Below are 20,744 nucleotides of genomic sequence, written 5' to 3'. Positions count from 1 at the left end.
CACCTTGAAATTTGTTTTCTTTCTTTGATGATGTTTTATAGGTAAACAAAGTCAACAATACGTTGTACGAAATATCAATCTTATTTTTTGTAGAGCTACCTAATGTGACCCTTACGTCCAATTATAAAATGAAATATTGTATGACCAGTTAAAGTAAGCTTGTATTCACAGAACTTGGTTCAAAGTTATCGGGAAAGCAGCCAACCGAATGCAATTTTAGTACAAGTTTTTGATATATGTGAAAACTTGCAACTTCAAACTCATTTTGAAAAGCTACCTTGCAGATAGAATCGAGAACGTTGTGTCGTTGTGTTCATTTTGTTTCTAAAATTAAGACACATGCGTATTACAGCTAAGTTTATGAGCAAAACTTAAAAATGATGAATATCCGGTAATCAAAAGCTTTGATTTGTATAGACATTAGCCAAACTTAAAGTTAAGAAGTCACATCATAGAGTAATGTCATGAAACAAATAGGAGATTAGCTACAATTGATTATGCAACTGATTCAACTGAAATTTACCCTGCAGTTCGTACAAAGTGCCTAATTACTTGGTTAATTGCGATCAGATTATACGTATTATACAATCAACTTTTCTGCGCACTTTCATGACCTTAATATTGTAACAACAAACAACGCCCGGAAATATTATATTGTTAGGTTTTTGACAAATGACCTTCATTGAGCGTTACTTTAATGCGTAGCATTTGTGTTACGACAGATTTGTTTTGTCTTCTTATAAATTTCATTTGATCTTATCCAGTTTGTTAATATATAAAGGACATTCAATCGACATTTATTGCAGCAATGAATCTTAGTTTTCATGTCTTTTTCTTTTCATTACTTTTAGCTGGGGACGTGCTTGCATCTGGTAGTGATAAGTTTACTTCAACAAGATCTGGTAAGAGTACATGTACATGTTTTTTACCAGTTTCTACACAGAGATTTAAAAGGTTTATTTGAAAAAGTCATGATTTTAAATTATTTTAACCCCTTCATTTTAAACGACTACACAACCGTTTCTTCTTTTCTTTTATGGTTCCTCCCATTTTTTTTTATCTCAATAATTGAAGCTGCTCCAATAATAATATATTCGTCATTAAACTCTTTTTCCTCTTTTTTTAGAACGTTTGTGATTTTATGGCACATTTTTATCATTTTTTGCAGGCGTTTATTTTTATGGTCGAGCTGCGGATACAATTGCTAATATTCTTTCAGCAAACAGAAAACAATGGAATGGTGAAAAATGCCAAGGTTTACTAAAATTTAAGTCACCAAGCATTCACAAATAATTGTTATTAAATCACCATGCCTTAACAAACAGCTTGACATTTAAAACAAAATCACTGTTTTGTTGTCCTTACCTGTGGATTAAGTATTCGTTTCCTACGTTAAAGTAACCATTAATGTTCCAATTTTTGTGAAATGTGTAAACCAACGATGTAACAATGTTACAGAAAATCAAAGGTTGTTTATATCACTTTCTATGTGATCATATTCAGAATTGAAATACCCCTCTCATTCACACTGATTTTACCCGATGACACAACACTTACTTCTAGTAGAATACTACACTTTTTAACTAAGTTTCACAAACAGCAGCATGGTTTAATTTGACGCAAGTATATGCATAAAATCCCCCGAAATCAAATATTTTATTAATAATTTATCTCAAATTATAGACAACTTTTCACTTTCAGTCGTATTAAAATGTTGGAATTCAGCCATGGATATATCAACAGGTACTGTTATTTTAATGCACACACTTCACAATGATACAAAATTATGCTAAAATTAATTTTTCTTACCAAAGATGCAAGACCATCAGACTGCGGAGAGTTAGACAAGAGAGTATGTCCATCAGGTATTTATACAATTTACCCTGATAAATCTTCTGGATTTGATGTATTCTGCGACATGGAGAAAGATGGCGGTGGTTGGACTGTAAGTATACTTTTGATCATAAAATTCTTTAAGTAATTCATGTTATTATTTGATATGATAGATTAGATATCAAAACACACAACAAAACACAACAAAAACATTAATAACATTAGATAAAACAGAACCAGTTAAAGAGTAATCAAGGGAACCAAGGTTATAGCGGTAATCAAAAGAATGTAATCCAGGGACAAAGACCAGACATGGAAAACAGACATACACAACAAAGAACATAAAGTAACTAAATCATACATACAAAGTAACAAAAGTGAATGAGCAACTCGGACTCCACTAAAAACTGGGAGCATGGACCAGGTGCACCGGTAGGGTAAGCGTCCTCTGCTTTTCTAGAAACACCCGCCGAGTTGCTCATAAAAAGTCAAGTCCGGGGTAGACAAACGAGGAAAGGAAAACTATGACCCGTTGAATAAATCAGTTTTCATGGCACAGATGGATACACCATAACGATCCATGATGACAGTTCATGATGACGACCATAAAACTTCTGTAGTGATGACTTCAATCTTATAGCAACATAAACCTGTTCCAGAAGCCTATTTGTCAGAGTTCTAGCTCGATACAAAAAGTCTGCGTAGTCCCGGCAAGTCTGGCATAACGTACGAGTTGTGATAAGAACACTCCATACGCAGGTGCTAAAGGGATGTTGCCACAGATGAAAGGAAAGTTGACAATTCTGAATGAAAAGTCATCACGTTTGTCGTAAAGTTTGGTCAATAGTTTTCCTTTACCATCGATTTCTAAGTGTAGGTCAAGATATGAGGCTGACTTTACAGTGTCTGTAGTATCTTTTATCTCAAGTTCTTTTGGGTAGATGCGATGTATCAAATTCCCGAAACTAGGATTGTTTAAAGATAACACGTCATCTATATAGCGGAAACTGAGATTGAAGGATCTAGCCAAACAATATTCTTTCTTTCTGATCAGATCAGCTATAAAGTCAGCCTCATAAGAGTGAAATGAATAGGTCAGCTAGTAAAGGAGCACAATTTGTTCCCATTGGAATGCCGACCGTTTGTTGAAAAACACGTCCACCACACTGGACAAATATGTTGTCAATTAAAAATTCCAGCATTTTGTAAACATCTTCCTCTGTTATTTCTTACAAAGTATGAGGAATCTCTACCAAGAACTTTATATTTGTATCTAGGTGTACCATCTTTTTTGGAAAAACAACGATGTATAATGTTTTTAAGTGATTTTAACTGAGTATGGGGAATAGAAGTATACAGTGTTGAAAAATCATAGGTTTTAATGCTATTATATTCAGATAATAGTCTTGAACTGATTGTCTCCAAAAGATCTTAAACAATCAAAATATTTTGTTTTTTTTCTGTCTTTCCCATTGTCTCCCTGCCTTTTTTCGGAAAGCTCACCTGAACCAAAAGTCCGGTTGAGCAATGAATCATCACTTGTCTGTGATTTTCCTTCTGTAGTCATCAAGTAAATAGTAACAATATTTGGTCATCAGCACACCTTGGGTATATACTTACAGAATTGTGTCGATCATATCGATCAAAATATGTTTGCAATGGCTTATTTATAGAACACAGGGTAAAATGGAAATATATCTCAAAACTATTTCGGATTTTCAAAAATAAATGGAATTCGCTCTCTCTCTCTCTCTCTCTCTCACTCTCTCTCTCTTTACTAACAGGTATTCCAACGCCGCCAAAATGGATTGGTAAATTTTTACAGAGACTGGGAAGCATACAAAGAAGGATTCGGCTCTCTACGTGGAGAATTTTGGCTAGGTATTATTAGTTTTTTTCCAAGTATAATATTACATTTTCAAATGCTGTACACATTTTTTCACACAACCTAAAAGTATTCACTATTATACACTGCATTCAGAACAAATATTTGTTTTGTGTACTGATCATATTACACTAAATATTTAAAAACAATCATGATGATTACTACTTTAAGAAAACAAATGATAACCCTGGTTAAGGCGAAGTACAAGGTACATAATCCAATGGAAACAGACAAAATAATAGAGAGGAAAAACTATAAGTAAAGGGATAAAACTAACGAAGAGTTTTTGCTGACTTTTATCAAAAGTTATTCTAAAAAAAAGAAGCCATTGAGATAACCATAGAAATGATAATGCACGATAATGGATATGCTGACACTACGTGTCTGCTTATTTTCGACCTCATTATTAAAATAACGAAACATATCGGCCAATGAAAAGGCATATTTGGTCAATTAGTTCACATTCAAAAATATCTACCACTTTGGTCAATGTATTGTCAACAAAATTGAAAATAATCTCATTTGTATTGTAAGAAAGTTACTCTGTTTTGTACTCGCAACATATGAATCTCACACGTTCTTAGACAAACAAATATAAGTTATACATTTGAATTTGCATTTAAGCTGTACTTATAGAATAGGTGTGTACAGTTGAAAACACCGAAGAAATTAAATATGGTTTTCATAACAATCAACAGTTGAGATTTTTCCAGTACAAGTATCACCCTCTTTAAATATCTTCAGGTAATGATCACATTAACAAAATTACGTCACAGGAAATATACACACTTCGAGTTGATTTGGTTGATTTCAAGAACAATCACAAATATGCAAAGTATTCGAAGTTTTCTGTTGGACCTTTGAATAGCGAATATAAACTTGAAGTCGGTGGCTACAGTGGGAATGCAGGTAGGAAATGTATTTATTTATGGGAATCGTTGTTAAACTTAATTTACTATACATTTGATATCAATTTCCGTAAATGTTGGATCTTCACAAAATCTTACGTGTATCACTTACATGTTGTCACGTGTCAACGCCAAATAGGATTTGAAATCCCATTGTGTTTTCCACATCAACCGTGTTGTCTAATGAACGGTTGCACGTTGCCGATAAATTAAGATTGTGACTCCATGTATATTTCGTCTGCATGACCTGACTGACCGAGCAGCCAACATGGAGTTCTGTTCACGTATACCCATGTGTACATCTTATATCTTTGTTACTCCAGTGAAAGCTACACTGCTAGAAAATTTGCAGCGCATTAATGGTAATGAACAAAAAAAAACAACACAAATTATCTTCCTTAGTTTAAATCACTTTGAAGTGCCAAAAGAATGCACCCGACAATTACAAGAATTCAGGTTCACAAATGATGTAAAATCTCATGTACAGTAGTTTTTTTAAACAGTTACCTTTGTAATTGATGACAAATTTGCTTTTTATATTCAGGTAACGACTTTGGGGGTCACGACGGTCAAAAATTTTCAACTAAGGATAAAGACAATGACGTATATAGCGGCAACTGTGCTGAATCATATAAAGGGGGGTGGTGGTATAGCAGTTGTCATAGCAGTAATCTCAACGGACTGTATCTAAGAGGAAATCATACCTCTTTTGCGGATGGTATCAACTGGAAAACTTGGACGGGTTATAACTACTCGCTTAAGGCTACAACTATGATGATCAAAAGAACTAAATTATTTTAAATCCGAATAATAGTAAATAAATTGACAACATCTATTCTTATTCTTCTTTTTTGTGTAGATGTTTGTTTACAGATTGAAGCATACTGTCAATATGATTTATAATATTTTATAAACAACATTTACCAAAAAGCAGAGAATACCCATTTAAACATGATACTTAAACACTGACCTTCTTCATAATATGTTTTGATAGAATAAATTGTTGAAATACAAATGATATATTTTTAATTCAGACCAACCACACTGGCAATGATTACATTCCACGCTATTTATGAGATAAAATGTCAAATCCTTGAATGCATATTTACTTTATTTTGAAATGTCCAATGGGTTGAATTTTTATCACTTTCTAGTCCATGACCAAGTACTTTCCGTTTGAGAAGTCATCCCTTGTGTATAAAACCAACAACAATGTTGATTTTTATAACACCAATATAAGGTCAATGTATGAACATTTCAGTGCCGTCAACAAGTTTTATGTGTAATATAAAATTGGGTTTGACTAATAGAAAAAAGGTATCATTTCGTTTGAAAAGACAAAGTGAAAAACAGTTGTAGTCACTTTGGTCTTTAATTTTATGAAATTCATGAGTAAAAATCACTGGATGCACTCATCTTCTTCATAATATTGTTTGACAGAATAAATTGTTGCAATTATGTAAAGTTGATAGCTGTTGGTATACATTTGACACATTTTGTGGGAATCTAGTTTCTTTACAGTGTTTCACTTGGGTCTGTTAAACTTTTGCAATCCTTAAGGTATTTAACAAAACTTATTTGAAATCACCAGTACAACATGTCGAAATTACGTATATATAAGAACACCGCGTACATTTTACCGCTGCATTAGTATATTGCACCTGTCATTACGAAATGGATAATCTATCAAGAAAATGAAGAATTGTGTTAAATAAAATATCATACATAAAAAAACTGACTCATTACGTTATACATCACTTTTCAGTAAGTAATCCTTTTCGCACTTTTGTCATTGAATGATACAAAAAAGTTTTTAAACTGCCTTCCTTTTTATATGATACTCGAATGTGTTGGAAGCATCATATTTCTCTTTTATTATAAGGTAGTGTGAACTTTCAATCTTAAATCGGTCTGTTAGTTGAGCATCAAAATATAGGCAACAATCATAAAGTATAGTGAGTAATTAAAATTACTATAGCTTTTTTGTCAAATGCCTACTAGTTTTTCAGTATCTACAGTTTTATACGGCATGGAAAACACCCGACAATATATTTTTTCTTCAGTACGATCAGTTTATCGTGCTGTTAAGGAGGATAAGTAGGATACAATTTTCGACCTAGCTTCGAAGAGTTATTACAAAAAAAATTCCAAGACTCTGTATGTTTCTAATTTATTCCGCGGATGAGTCTGTTGAAAATTTGAAGTAAGTAAGATAAGTACAAGAAATATATTTTGATTGACATATTCATATAGTTTCTTTTCCAATTTAAAGATCTAACTTCCCTTCGTAATGTATTTTTTTATAAAATACTAATCATCAATGTCTAGATCGATAATCTATTTAACAATATTAGAGTTTTATACCCCCGCAAACACAGCTTTGGGTAAAAAGGAATCACCCCGTCCGTCAGTCGGTCTGTCCGTATCTTCGTCTGTCCATATGTCTTGTAAGCGCAACTCCTCCTAAACCGCACAAGGGATTTATATGAAACTTTAAAGAAAGGTTGTATATCATATGTAGATGTGCATCAACAAGCATTACTTTCGGAGGACTCCAAGATGAGAAAATGATTTACATGTTTAAACCTCGTAAGCTCAAGGCCTTCCTAACCACTCAATAGATTTAGGTGAAACTTTACAGTAAGGTTGGCCTCATATGTAAATGTGTATGAAAGAATAAAATTGCTGCTATATTGAAATTAGTGTTCGAGTCTGTATAACTTGAAAGAGTAATCAAGGGGACCAAGGTTATAGCGGAATCAAAAGAATGTAATCCAGGGACAAAGACCAGACATGGAAAACAGACACACACAATAAAGAACATAAAGTAACTAACATCATGCATGCAAAGTAACAATCTTAAGTAACAAAAGCAAATGAGCAACTCGGACTAAACTAAGAACTGGGACCATGGACCAAGTGCACCGGTAGGGTAAGCATCCTCTTCTTTTCTAAAAGCATCCACCGAGTTGTTCATAAAAAATCAAGTCCGGGGTAGACGAAAGAGGAAAAGAAAACTATGACACGTTAAACAAATCAGTTTTCATGGCGCAGATGGATACACCGTAGCGACACCATAAAACTACTGTAGTGATGACTTCAATCTTGTAGCAACATAACCCTGTTCCAGAAGCCTATTTGTTAGAAGTCTAGCGCGATACAAAAAAGTCTGCGTAGTTTCAGCAAGCTCTGTCATAACGTACGAGTTGTGATAAGAACACTCCATACGCAGGTGCTAAAGGGATGTTGCCACAGATGAAAGAAAAGCTGACAATTTTGAATGAAAGTCATCACGTTTGTCGTTAGGTTTTGTCAATAGTTTTCCTTTACCATCGATTTCTAAGTGTAGGTCAAGATATGAGGCTGACCTAACAGAGTCTGTAGTATCATTTATCTCAAGTTCTTTGGGGTAGATGCGATGTACCAAATCCCCGAAATTAGGATTGTTTAAAGACAATACGTCATCTATATAACGAAAACAGAGATTAAAAATTTCATAAAAAAATGCTTAAAAGGGTCCATAGCATGGGACAACAATTTTACAGACCCTTATTTCATCTGCAAACATTAAGCGCACTAGAGCGTTCACCAAAGTTCACTCTGCTAAACGTGATTTACCACAAAATTGAAAAACAAATTATAACTTTTATTCTGCTTATGACAAATGGAAACTAAAATGTATGTATTTGAGGGACAACCACTGCTTTGTGATCTAGTTATCTAGAAAACCTGAAAGTAATAAGCATAACTGTGAGTAAAATATCATGTTTCTTATTCTTTTTACAGTAAATCTGGAAATGTTTGCAACGATCAGGTTTCATGTAACTTTGAGTTGTGTTAAGGGAATGAAATATAATTTACAACTAATATGAAATTAACATGATTCTAACAGACTATGCTGGGCCTCTATGTTAAAATGAGAAAAACACACATTCATTAATGCCATGAATAGCTCATCAGTGATTACAATAAGTTCCTTATTCAAGTGGACCTTTCATGCCTCGATGCCTACCCGCCCATTACACATGGTACATTTTTACCATTCAATCAATAATCGCTTATTGTAACAGAGTGAACTACGGAGCTCAAGTTGTCACTGAACTGTGATTGTATAATATATACGATCGTACCGCGTAAACAAGATTTTAATATCACACGAATATTTCAGCAGTGACTTCAAAGATATCAGAAGGCTAGGGGGTAAATGATAAACTTCTTAAAATTCTAAAATGTTTCATCCCGCACCTGGTATTGATTAAGATTGTTTTTATGTTATTGAGTATGTAATTTTTGCATGCATGAACAATAATAATTTTGTTTTTATTATGATTGTCTTATGATTTTGAAATCGGATTACATTATTTTCATTCTTAGTGTTATTTCTTTATTATCGCGCATTTAATACATATACATCGGTATTATAAAGGTAAGGTTAGATATCGGTATAAATACAGAACTTCCGCTGGGAATATTATGATCCAAAACTTAAAGTGTATGTAATGTGAAGGACCCCGCCGGATTTGTTGTGTTAAGATAAAATGTTAATGAAATATGTATTGAAGGAAACATACCTTTCAAAACACTTCACAAGCCGACAAGACAAATCTTAAAAGGGGCTTGATTGTGCTGCATCAAGGACGCGATCGGCTGCATTTTGTCCCGACAGAAACACAAATGGCTTTTGCAGATTCATTAAGTGTTGTAATCTACCTATCTGCCTACACAGGTGATGTGTTTGTATCTGGGGAATCAATTTGTTACGATTCTGCATCAGGTAAGTTTGTTTAATAGGTGAAATATAATTTCAATTAATATTAAGTCTTTCAAATCATTATAAATATAACGTTGTGCAATATTTCAATCTAGCCTTTTGTTTAAGTTGAAATCATTGATGAATATTGTTTTTATCACCTTTGCACATTTTTCCTTCTAAAGTGTAGACATTTGTTATATTTTATTTACTGATGTTACATTCAATGGTAGAGCTGCTGAACGAATTGTCGAACGTCTATTGAGCGGACGAAAATCAGCGAATAAGGAAGGTTGCAGAAGTAAGTGTAGAGTTTTATTAACAAGTTATTTTTTTTTCAATATATCTATATTATCTATATATATACGTTTCAATGATTGAAGAAATTTTCAGCATGTAGTTCAGCCTTGAATTGGTGTGATTTGTTTGTTTACTTTGTGCATGTGTGTCTCTTTGAATGTGATATGAGTATAAGTTCCTGCTTCAACTAATAAGCTTATACTTCTAAGTTATGAATAAGATTATTGGAAGTTGAATGCAAATGTTTTTGCACAATTGAGTATTCAAGACGAACGTATAAATGCTTGGTAATTCCTCTAAAATAGAATTATAGATGTCATTTTGTTCCGACAGATTGATTATTAGTAAATTAAAAAAAATGTTTATTATTGCCAAATGCCAAATACAACATTTGGCATTTACAATAGGGACTTTATCTTGTGCCATTCTTATCTCATAAAATTCTTCCGTCCATCTTTTCTTTATATTTTTAAAGCAACCAGACCTTCAGATTGTGATGAGTTAAACAAGATAATATGTCCAACTGGAATTTATACAATATACACCGATGATGCATCCGAGTTTGACGTCTTATGTGACATGGATAAAGATGGCGGCGGTAAGTTCATGACTTTTCAGTTTATTTGATTACCGCTATAACCTTGGTTCCTTAGATTACTCTTTTATAGTAATGATAAAAAAATAAGAGCAATAAAGTGTTGTACAAAGTTTTATATACTCTTTTGCAGTTGAGACAACAAACTTCCAAACATCAAAACCTGTGATAAGCACCCTTATTCAAATTTAAAATACAAATTAGTTTACAGTGTTATTGACACATTTAGAATGAGTAAACCTGCTCATTCGTATAAAAAAAGGCTTCTCCGTACAATGTGAACTGTTCAAATCTAATGACATTTTAATCCAGATCACAATGTTTACATTGTCAAATCGGCTGTGATTTTGTTACCAAGACGGTTGTTGATAGTTTGACGAAAACAAAGAGTTACCGCCTTATATTATGTCAAATATTCTTTTCAAGGTTCTCGTTCCTACTAAGTAATTGTTTATTTTCAAATTCGTATGAATTTACATTTTTGCCAACATAGAATAGTTAATGAGGAGGATGGACGGTATAAACATGCACATTTTATTTCACTTTAAAACTGTTTTGTTTATTGTTGTTTATCGAATATGACAATTGAAAAAGAAAAAAAAACACCTTTATTTATGTTTCAACTTCACCACCAGTTTTCCTTAATGCTTATCAAAGAAATGATTAAACTTATTAGTTGATGTTCATATTCCATGACATTAATTAATATTTCAAATTTCAGTAACCGACCACAGATGAAAGGCAGCCCAAAATACTATAAATCAAATTACCAAAACATTGCATGCTTTTCATCGTAACATAACCTCTCTTAATACCTTAAAATACTTGATATACCTTTCCATATTTTTTTTGGAAATTTGACTTGTTTTATGTTTCAATATTTAATGTCAAATGAAAAGCGTTTTTACAGATTTATTTAGGAATAATTTAGTCGATATGTAGAATTTATCTAAATTATTATGAATAACTATTGTTCTTTTGAGTCAAAATAGTTCATGCTATAACAGTACCTCTTCAATACGTGTATTCTAAAAACAAAACAAAACATCAAATCTATAAATGCCTGCCTAGTCACGTGGCTTACAAAATGGACTAATTATTAATCATAAAGATAAGTGGTTGGGGAGGGTCGTATATGCATATGAAATATCGAATATTTTAAACAATGACAACATAAATGTTATGTCGGTAATAAGTTTAAGCCCATTGAAATGATAAAAAAAGTTTAAAATAGATATTGGACATAAACTCTGTCAAAGGAAAAGTACATCCACGTTGCACAAGTACTAATATCAGAAAAGTTTGCAAAATCACACATCATCTAAAAATGATACTTCAGAAATGCTAACACTTCTAATTTTATTACTATTCAATAAAAAGGTTGCATAAATAATCATGAATTAGTCCTCGCAGAGTATCATACACTACTTGCAATACGACATCAGCCTTACATTCACCAATCTCCAAGCAATAACCATACAAAATCTCATACAATATATATGTCAATACTATTATCGAATTGATAATATAAGATTATTGCAAGAATATTTGGAAGTATTGTGCTGAAAATATCACAATGAACGAGCTTGAGAGTGCATAAGTATACTTTTATGGAAAATATTTGTACTATAAAAATGTGGGACTCTATTGTAATTTGAGGTTGGTTATTTACTTTTGTCTCTAATATGACGCTATGTTTGAAACATTTACGTAAATATGAATACATGTATTTTTAATATGTAACTTTTCTGAAATGGACGAGCGAAAGATTAGTACACACTCAGGCTGATTCATAATTTTGTCAGGCATCAAATCTAGACCTATGTATTACTTTTTTATTATTGATCGATGACACTCACTATCTAAGGTGACAAATATATTCTTGTATTATCATAGGTGTTCCAACGACGTAAGAGTGGATTGGTATTTTTTTACAGAAACTGGACAGCGTACCAAAACGGATTCGGTTCATTAAACCGGAGAGTTTTGGATAGGTAAGGAAATATTGTCATTATCTTAGGAATTTGTTTACCACATATGACATGAAAAAAACCATGATAATATTTAATTAAAAAAATATAATTAACCAAAAGTCAATTTTGATAATGGACATCAGACTTATAGAAATGTGCATCACGAATACAAATATTAATTTAATACATGTTCCGATGCAAATCATATGACCATTGATATTTTTAATTTGAAATAATTATCTAAACTTAAAAAAAATCTTTCCAGTATGAGAAATGTTTTCTTTAGAGATAAGACAGTATACTTATTAAGATCCACGAGTATTAAATCGACAGCTTGCACTATCAAATAAAATAAACAAAACTTATTTTGTATTACAAGTACTATTTTGTATCATATCGTTTTAGATAATATACCATATTTTTAAACCCTAGAAATGTCAAACAAACAAACTCACCACCGACGAAGTTAAACCTATCATACAGAGCTACACTAATAAAACCTACTTATATCTAACATCATCTCCATCAAATAACATGACAGTGGTTCTAAACTCTGCAAGCGGACTTGAAAGATTTTGATAACAAACACAAATATGCAAAGTTCGCCACGTTTTCAGTAGGATCCAAAAGCAGTGGGTACAAACTTACAAACTTGGTTTTAGTGGAAACGCAGGTATTTATCTCAAGACATCATTATTTTCTTTCACCGTTTGATATATTTGCCGCCAAATTTATCTGTTTATATGAAATTCATTTCATCTTGGTATCAACAGTTTTGCACAGATAAAGCAAGGGCGGTCACAAACTCATTTTCTTAAAATATTTTGCAAATTCTTATATCCATTTCATTTTTTTACTCAATCGAAAAACAAACAATTGTTTTCAAATTCACTTTGTTTGACTATTTTTGTTCAGAGTTATACTATTTACTTACTTACTCACGTTATAATTGTCCAACCATCTTCAATTCTTTTCTTAAGTTCCGCAATAAAGATGAAGTTCTCAAATGCATAGCAATTTTTGAAGACGATTCAAAAAGTGCATTCATGAATATAGAATATGTTAACATATATTTTTTTATACTAGGCCGAGTAGGAGTTTCATTCAAATATTCAATCAGCCAGACACTAGTTTGCGTTAGAAATGTGTAGTTTATTTTCTTTAATAATTCTTTTTTCTTTAAGGAATTAAATATTCATTTTTCGATTTGACTCAATACCCAGAAACAAAACAAATCGTATAATACATAAACTTAACTTGTGGTGTTCATCAAAATCTTGTCTAGTGGATTGTTGACTATTTGAATGGTAGATATCAAAAGGTTGTTCTTGATGGTTTTGCCTCTAGTACACAAGGTATCTCAGCAGGTGTACCACAAGGTTCAGTAGTTGAACCCTTCTTATTCTTTATATACATAAACAGAATTGTTGATGATGTCAGCAATCACATTCGACATTTTGCTGACGATACTTCACTATTTGCAATAATTGAAAATAATATTAGTTATGTTACTGAATCTTTGACAAATGATCTCGGGCATATTAATACATGGGCAAATAACTGGGCTGTGAATTTTAACCCGTCTAAAACTGACAGCATGAATTTGTCACGAAGAAATATAAACTTCCCTGTTATTTACTTTGGTCAAGGCGAAGAAGAAATTGAGCAAGTTGACCATCATTGTCATCTTGGCTTAAATTTCCAAAACCATGCAAATTGGAAGTTGCATATTAATACTATTTACAAAAAAAGGCCTGCTCTAGACTTAGTTTATTGCGACAGCTGAAACACTCATTTGATAGAAAATCCCTTAATACTTTTTATTTAGAATTCATACGACCAGTTGTCGAATAATCAGATTCTGTCTGGGACATTGTACTCAACAGGTGTCAAATTTAGTAGAGGGTGTTCAAACTGAAGCAGCTCGCATTATAACTGGTTTAAGGAGAAAAACATCTCTTAACAAGTTATATGATGAACCTGGCCTTGAGCAACTGCAACAGACGAAAATACACAAACTTATAACATTTTACAAGATAATAAATGGTCTTACACCTGACTATATGCGAGAAATGGTCGCTCCATATTATCCAAAGCAACATAGTTATGCCTTGCGACAGGAAGGTCAAAACTTTATTCTGCCGCAGGACATCTAATTATAATAGCTTTTTAGCGGTTGAGAAATGAAGCCAGTGATTTAAAATCCCAATTGTTTCATGATTTCTTAGTAGATTATCCCTCTTGTCGATGCTGCTCTAGTCCATGTGAGGATAATTTTCATTACTTCTATGACTGCCCAGCGTATATTGATATTAGAAACATTCTTTTCGAAAATCTGTCACATGTGGGTGTAAATGTCGATCTCGATCTCCAAACTTGAAATATGAGAACAACATGTTTCCTATTAAACAAGTTCATCAGTGTTTTAGTGATTCAAATATATTTTTGATACTCTTTTATCTAGTTAAATGATATTGTGACATTGTAAACCTTTTTATCAAAACATCAACTATGCCTATTATTTGTATATACTTTACATCTTTATTCTTTTTTTATAAGAAAATGAAAATTTCCTGCTATTGCCAAATAGCTTATTATTTACATTTCTAGTGTCTGTAATATCTATATTTTCCCTCTCTTGTATTTGGTCCTTTCTATTTCATTTTAATATTCTTTTCTTCTTTCGTTTTTGTATGGTTTTCTCTCTCACAATATTTCCACTATTAATATACTGATTAAGATAACTGTTGTTGGCCTCTGTACTTATCCTAGTACTTTAATTCAGAAATTAAAATTTACAGTTTCTATGTAATAAAAGACAGAGGGAATAGGTCTTTCATATAGTGACAAATAATTATTAGTAATTCAACTAATTTACATTCTATTGCAATACTTGTGTTTACATATGTTACTCATTAATCCATTGTCCAAAATGGCCATGGCCTGCTGCCACATGTCTATTGGTTAATAATTCATGTATCAAATATTGTGCTATATTGATAATTTTAATTTTGTACCTTGTATCATGGAGAGGGCTTATATAGGCTTAGCCTGCTGCCCAATCCATTTCAGCTTTATACTGAATAAAATATTGTTTAAACTAATTAAACTGACGAAATATACTTATTCTGTGTGTAATCAAAATATTAATATTTCTAAAATATTTAAAGGTGGCAGTATGCAACGTCAGAACAGTATGAAATTCACTACAAAAGATAATGACGATGACAAATCATCAAATAACTGTTAAACAGTTAAAAGCTGCTCGGTGGTATGAATAATGTCATAACAGTAATCTTAATGGACAATATTGGAAAGGAAACCACTCTTCCTATACCGATGGTATCAACTGGAAAACATAGATGGGGTACCACTACTCCCTGAAAACCACTATGATGATGATAAAGAGAATGTAAGGGCAATCAAGGGAAAGAGCAATATCTCAATAATACAAAAAAAGTTTTGTAATTATATTTATTGGTTTCGATTATTGCACAATCTATTCTTAAAATATATAAGTCGATACTCATTTCTCTCTTTTACCGTAAAGTGTTCTCTTTGTATGTTTCAAAATTCATCAGGATATATTAAACACGTGATATCAGTGGGACAAAAAAGACAGCATTCTTTAAAACGGAATTTATCAAATAACATACGTAACAAAGAGCGAAGTAAATGACAACTAATTAACGAGTGTGAATGAAATATAAATGAAGTCTAAACTGGATATATTCAAGATATTATTCAAATCAGTTTAGAATATAAATTAAAGTTTCTTGGATTTCTTGTCAAAACGTGTGAACAATAAAACAAAAGTTACAAAATGTTGATGACCATGTTATATAAAAATCATGTGTATTGCTTCTAGTTGAAATAATAATGGTCCTGGTACAAGCATTTTCGATGGAAATGGTGGGTTAAACCAAGTTTTGTAGCGCCTTAAACCTCCCAATTCCATTAGTTAGTTAATTCCGGTTATGTGACATTACAAAAAAGACGCAAAAAGATGCCTCCTGGAATAACAGCTAAAATCAGTAGTAACTGTAGAGATGTAATATTTATGACATAATGAAAATATAATATCTAACATCGTTAAGAAATCCTTCTTAATCGTTCCGAATAGACACCTGCTCCAAAGGGAGATAAATGTTGACAAAATGTTGGTCCGTAAGTCGGGAATAGTCTAGAGGAGTAATAATATGAAACGCCTATTACTTTTGGGCGAATTTAAATACGAATAACCTTGTATACCTTTGCGTCCATGCTTGGAACAAAGTCAGGATATAGACATGGCTATGTCAGTAAAAATGTATGGTGCGCAGTACTGGTCGAATCTTAATATTTCTTACCAGAAAACGTTAAAAACATCATAACGTTTAAGAGATATTCTCCACTTGCGGAGCTTGGGATGCAGCCATATTTTGTCCTATTTTTGCAGAGTTACCCCCCGTAAGGGCACGTATAATTTCGAAGTCTCTCTAATCGATGTTCGGATTCGGGTGCAGAAAAAAGAGGTAACTCGAATAAAAATGGAATCCCCAGCAGACAAACACAACGCTGTTTCTAAAATTTACAGGGTGTTTCATTTTGTTGGTAGGTTACATAAGGGTGATTTCCATTTGTATCCCGGGTAAGGAAAATTTATGGCAGGGTTATTAGAACGAGAAATTCCCTTTTGACTTTCGAGATTTTCTAAAGTATCGTCGATATCGGATGGAAAACCTTACGTGTTCCGAATAGACACCTGCTCCAAAGGGAGATAAATTTTGATAAAATGTTGGTCCGCATGTCGGGAATAGTCTAGAAGAGTAATAATATGAAACGTCTATTACTTTTGGGCGAATTTTAATACGAATGACCTGGTATACCTTTGATTCCATGCTTGGAACACCATATCACAGCAAATTAAAAAATGTAAGATGTGGTTAAAAGTTTTTAGCCATATCAAAGTTAATCAACTATAACATTCACTGCAAGTAATATATAAACCCTGAAAGTATCAAATAGCGATAAAAATATATTGAATTATTTATTTGCTTTATTTTCAGGCTCCGTGCTCCTCTCCAAATATAAACATACAATCTAGCCAATTATAAGAGAAAATAAAAAAAGATCACTTCTTATAATTACTTTAAAATTGTAGCTATGTAATAAGCAGTTCAACAAATAGATAAACAACATTGATATGCTATCTAGAACTGATGACAACAAAATATAGTTAGTTCTTTGTGACGCTCTAAATACACCTATTTATACAAAGTACGGCAATATAAACATGTCAATTAATTCACTGAGGCACTTGTCTATCGTAAGACAATTATCAAAACTTAAAAACTCCCTCCATGCGAGGTCAACACCTAATTGTTTGATATAAGTTTAGATATGTCAACTTTGTCATTCCGGAAATACAACTGAATCAATATTATACAAAACCGGAAACGGAGAAACACGTAAATTTTTCGTAGCAGTACAAATTTTCGGGGCATTACAAAAACAAAAAAAAACAAAATCAGAAATCACTTGAGTGTTTGTCTTCATAGCGTGATGTTGTCTAGTGACGGGGAAATTGCAAAATGACTAATTGACCAGCTATGTTTATAAAACAAGGTAATACAGACTAATATGTATTCTAAGTACTTTGGCATACAGTTTTTAACTATCTTATGACACAGAATTGTACTTACATCTTGTTGGACAGATCCAGTTATTTAAATCGTCTTCAAAATAGTGTGGGCTCCTTGCACACGTGTGTAGGATAATACGCACACTGATAAAGATTTAACCTTTTTCAATAGCAGTATGTGGCACACCATTTACACTATTATCGTATTATTTCTATGGAGATGTTGGTTAATTAAAAGACAAGGAACAGTAAACTGGGATGAATTAATTGTAATAGACTAGTAATACATGTACGTGTATAATGCATGTTTATAATACATGTATCACTGTTCGGTATTTTTTTATTTTTAAATAATGATGTAATTATATACAGCGTCTATTGTCTTATAGTGCTAGATTATCATAAGTTTAAATTCATCACCCATTTACTTTTTATTCTATATTTGATACTTATGGGAAAATTGTCTTTAAATATGTAATTTAAAATAGTTTAAACACATTTTCTAAATTTGTTTTAAAACGTTTTTAAATTTATTAAATTTTTGTTCTTACATTTCTATTTATTTATTTATTGAACATTACAGAAGACCGTATTAAAACCATGTCTGGAAATGTTTTTACCCTATTTCAAAGGAATGTATTGAAAATATTATCAGAAAATACTTTTTCGTAACATATAAGAAACATTTTTATAGCATATCCAAATAATGTTTAAAAAATAGATCCAAAAACATTACAGTTTTTGTTATTTAAACATTTAAAAACATTTCAATAAACAGTTCTGAACACCCTTTTCAAACTTAAACGGTAAACGATAAGTTTCAAAAACTTTATCAAAACATTAAAAAAAAAACAAAATGTTTTAAAAACGATTTTAAAATGTTCTGTTGAAAATATTTTAGCAAACTACCAATAAAATCTGAATAAAATATTTCCAAAAAGGTTCGTACTATCTGGGTACTCATATCAAATCAACAGTTACACGATTGATGACTACTTTATAACAATTTGGGGAAATGCTATTCATTGCCCATCATACAAATGACACAAATGTTCTGAAAATTTACGCACAATCCACAAAAATGTTTTCGAGTTTGAAATACGAAAAGAAGACTTAAATAAATCATTATAGTGTTTACGACCACCATTTTGCAACCTGATATGACAATGTTGAAAATATGTGTTGAACTTCCCGTATTTTTACTGCTATAAATCAAACATAGGTTAATTAAAAAAGAATGTACATATATACCGATCTAAATAAAAATATATTCACATACCTATGTGTGTTGAACAAAAGTCTTTATTTTAATACCTCAACAAATTTATCAACTATGGGACATAAAGTAGAAATAAAACAACTTGATTAAAATAAAAATACTATGAAAGTTTATTGTGTTGAGACAGAACTGAGCGTATCAGTATAGGAAATACCTGTCAGTGTGATTGTTTGTGTGTTGTTTTATGAATTTCTAGTTTCCTTTTACATATGGTAACATCCCTGCAGCACCTGCGTATGGAGTTTCATATCACAAATCATAGTTTATGCCAGATGTTGCCGTCACTACGTGCAATGTTTGGTTATGTTGTTTTAGTATTTAATTCATCACCCCAGAGGTTTTATGCTCGTCATCAACAATTCGTGGATTGTTATGATGTATCCATCTGCACTATGAGCATCGATTTGTTCAGCAAGTTTTTCTTTCCTCTTTCGTCTACTCCAGACGTGATATTTTATGAACATCTCGTCGGTTTTTTTTCTAGAAAGGAGAGGACGCTATTTCTATCGGTGCACATGGTTCATTCTCCCAGTTTTAAGAGGGGTCCGGGTTCCTCATGTACTTTTCTTTTTTTTAACTTGTTTGTTTCATTTTTTTTTGTTACGTGTCTATTATTTCTGTCTGGATTATACTCCTTTGATTACTCTTTGTACTATAACGTGACTTAGTGGCATGTAATGGGTAATTATAGTTTCAATTGCACTACCCCGAACTTGACTTTTTATAAGTACATGTAACAAAAATGATTAAAACAATGATGTTGCTGCTGGTTTTATTGTGTTTGTCTAGGCAAGGACAGATGAAACCATCTTATTACGTCGTTGTAATCATTTTATTTAATCATTTAAACATAAAGGTAATTTTCCCCAAAAGAAATATATAATAAGGTGTACACACAACATTGTTTGTTCAGACAAAGACTTTTCGTAGGGAAAATTGTGGACAATAATTAAGAAAATATTCATGCTTATACTTTCAGAGACCTTGAGTCTACATGTTTCTATATGACCCAGAAGTAACAGACAAAAAAACTACAAAATAGGATAGGACACTTTAGTCTCTCCATAATGTAGTTAATTTGTCAGGAAATATATTCCATCCCTGTTTTGTTTGATATCAAAACGAAGAAAAAGGTTGGCTAAAATATAGCGTGCATTGCTCATATCATAAGATCTGTCTGGATTTTATACAGGCAGTCTCTCTGAAATTGTAATTTTTGGTTAGTTCTAAAATTGTGATTAAAGATATACGATGATGAAACTGATTAACAATTTATGTTGTACTTTTTCAATTTTGTGGGTACTTTAAAAAAAAATTCATATGTTGATCATTCGATAGGGTTGATAAACGTTGGAACAACTATTTAGATAAATATTTCATCAAAATGTCTCTCGGAAAATATATAACATGAGGAAAATATAAGTTACATAAAGTGTTGAAAAGTATTAATGTTGATATATAGTAGCTGTGAAGAAGATCCGTCTTGTCTGTAAGGTAGGGTTAAATGCCACGTTCATGGTAGCGTTCTCGCATCGAATACGGAAGGTCGTGGGCGGGCCATGGGTTCAATCCCTGACCGAATCACACCAAAACATCAA

At 32.1% G+C, this 20,744-nt stretch overlaps 1 protein-coding gene and 1 long non-coding RNA gene across 2 annotated transcripts; both read left to right on the top strand.

Moving 5' to 3' along the window:
• The first annotated feature begins 692 nt into the window (after positions 1–692).
• Positions 693–5,461, top strand: LOC148621735 (ficolin-1-like). The gene is made up of 6 exons (XM_088576418.1): positions 693–902; positions 1,169–1,255; positions 1,815–1,945; positions 3,618–3,714; positions 4,463–4,627; positions 5,171–5,461. Exons 1-6 carry the CDS (start codon positions 809–811, stop codon positions 5,425–5,427), a joined length of 831 nt encoding a protein of 276 aa, XP_088432544.1. The 5' UTR covers positions 693–808; the 3' UTR covers positions 5,428–5,461.
• A 2,964-nt stretch (positions 5,462–8,425) lies between these two features.
• On the top strand, positions 8,426–17,231 carry LOC148621734 (uncharacterized). The gene is made up of 6 exons (XR_015921230.1): positions 8,426–9,400; positions 9,610–9,677; positions 10,152–10,274; positions 12,168–12,265; positions 12,677–12,917; positions 15,415–17,231. It is a non-coding gene; the product is annotated as an uncharacterized LOC148621734 (long non-coding RNA).
• Positions 17,232–20,744: the final 3,513 nt, after the last annotated feature.

The sequence above is a fragment of the Perna viridis genome, chromosome 3 (genome assembly GCF_037379345.1).
Source record: "Perna viridis isolate PV_CMFRI_1.1 ecotype Kerala chromosome 3, ASM3737934v1, whole genome shotgun sequence".
Taxonomy (NCBI): Eukaryota; Metazoa; Mollusca; class Bivalvia; order Mytilida; family Mytilidae; genus Perna; species Perna viridis.
Note: the sequence above shows the minus strand (reverse complement) of the source record. Positions and strands in the feature narration are given on the sequence as shown.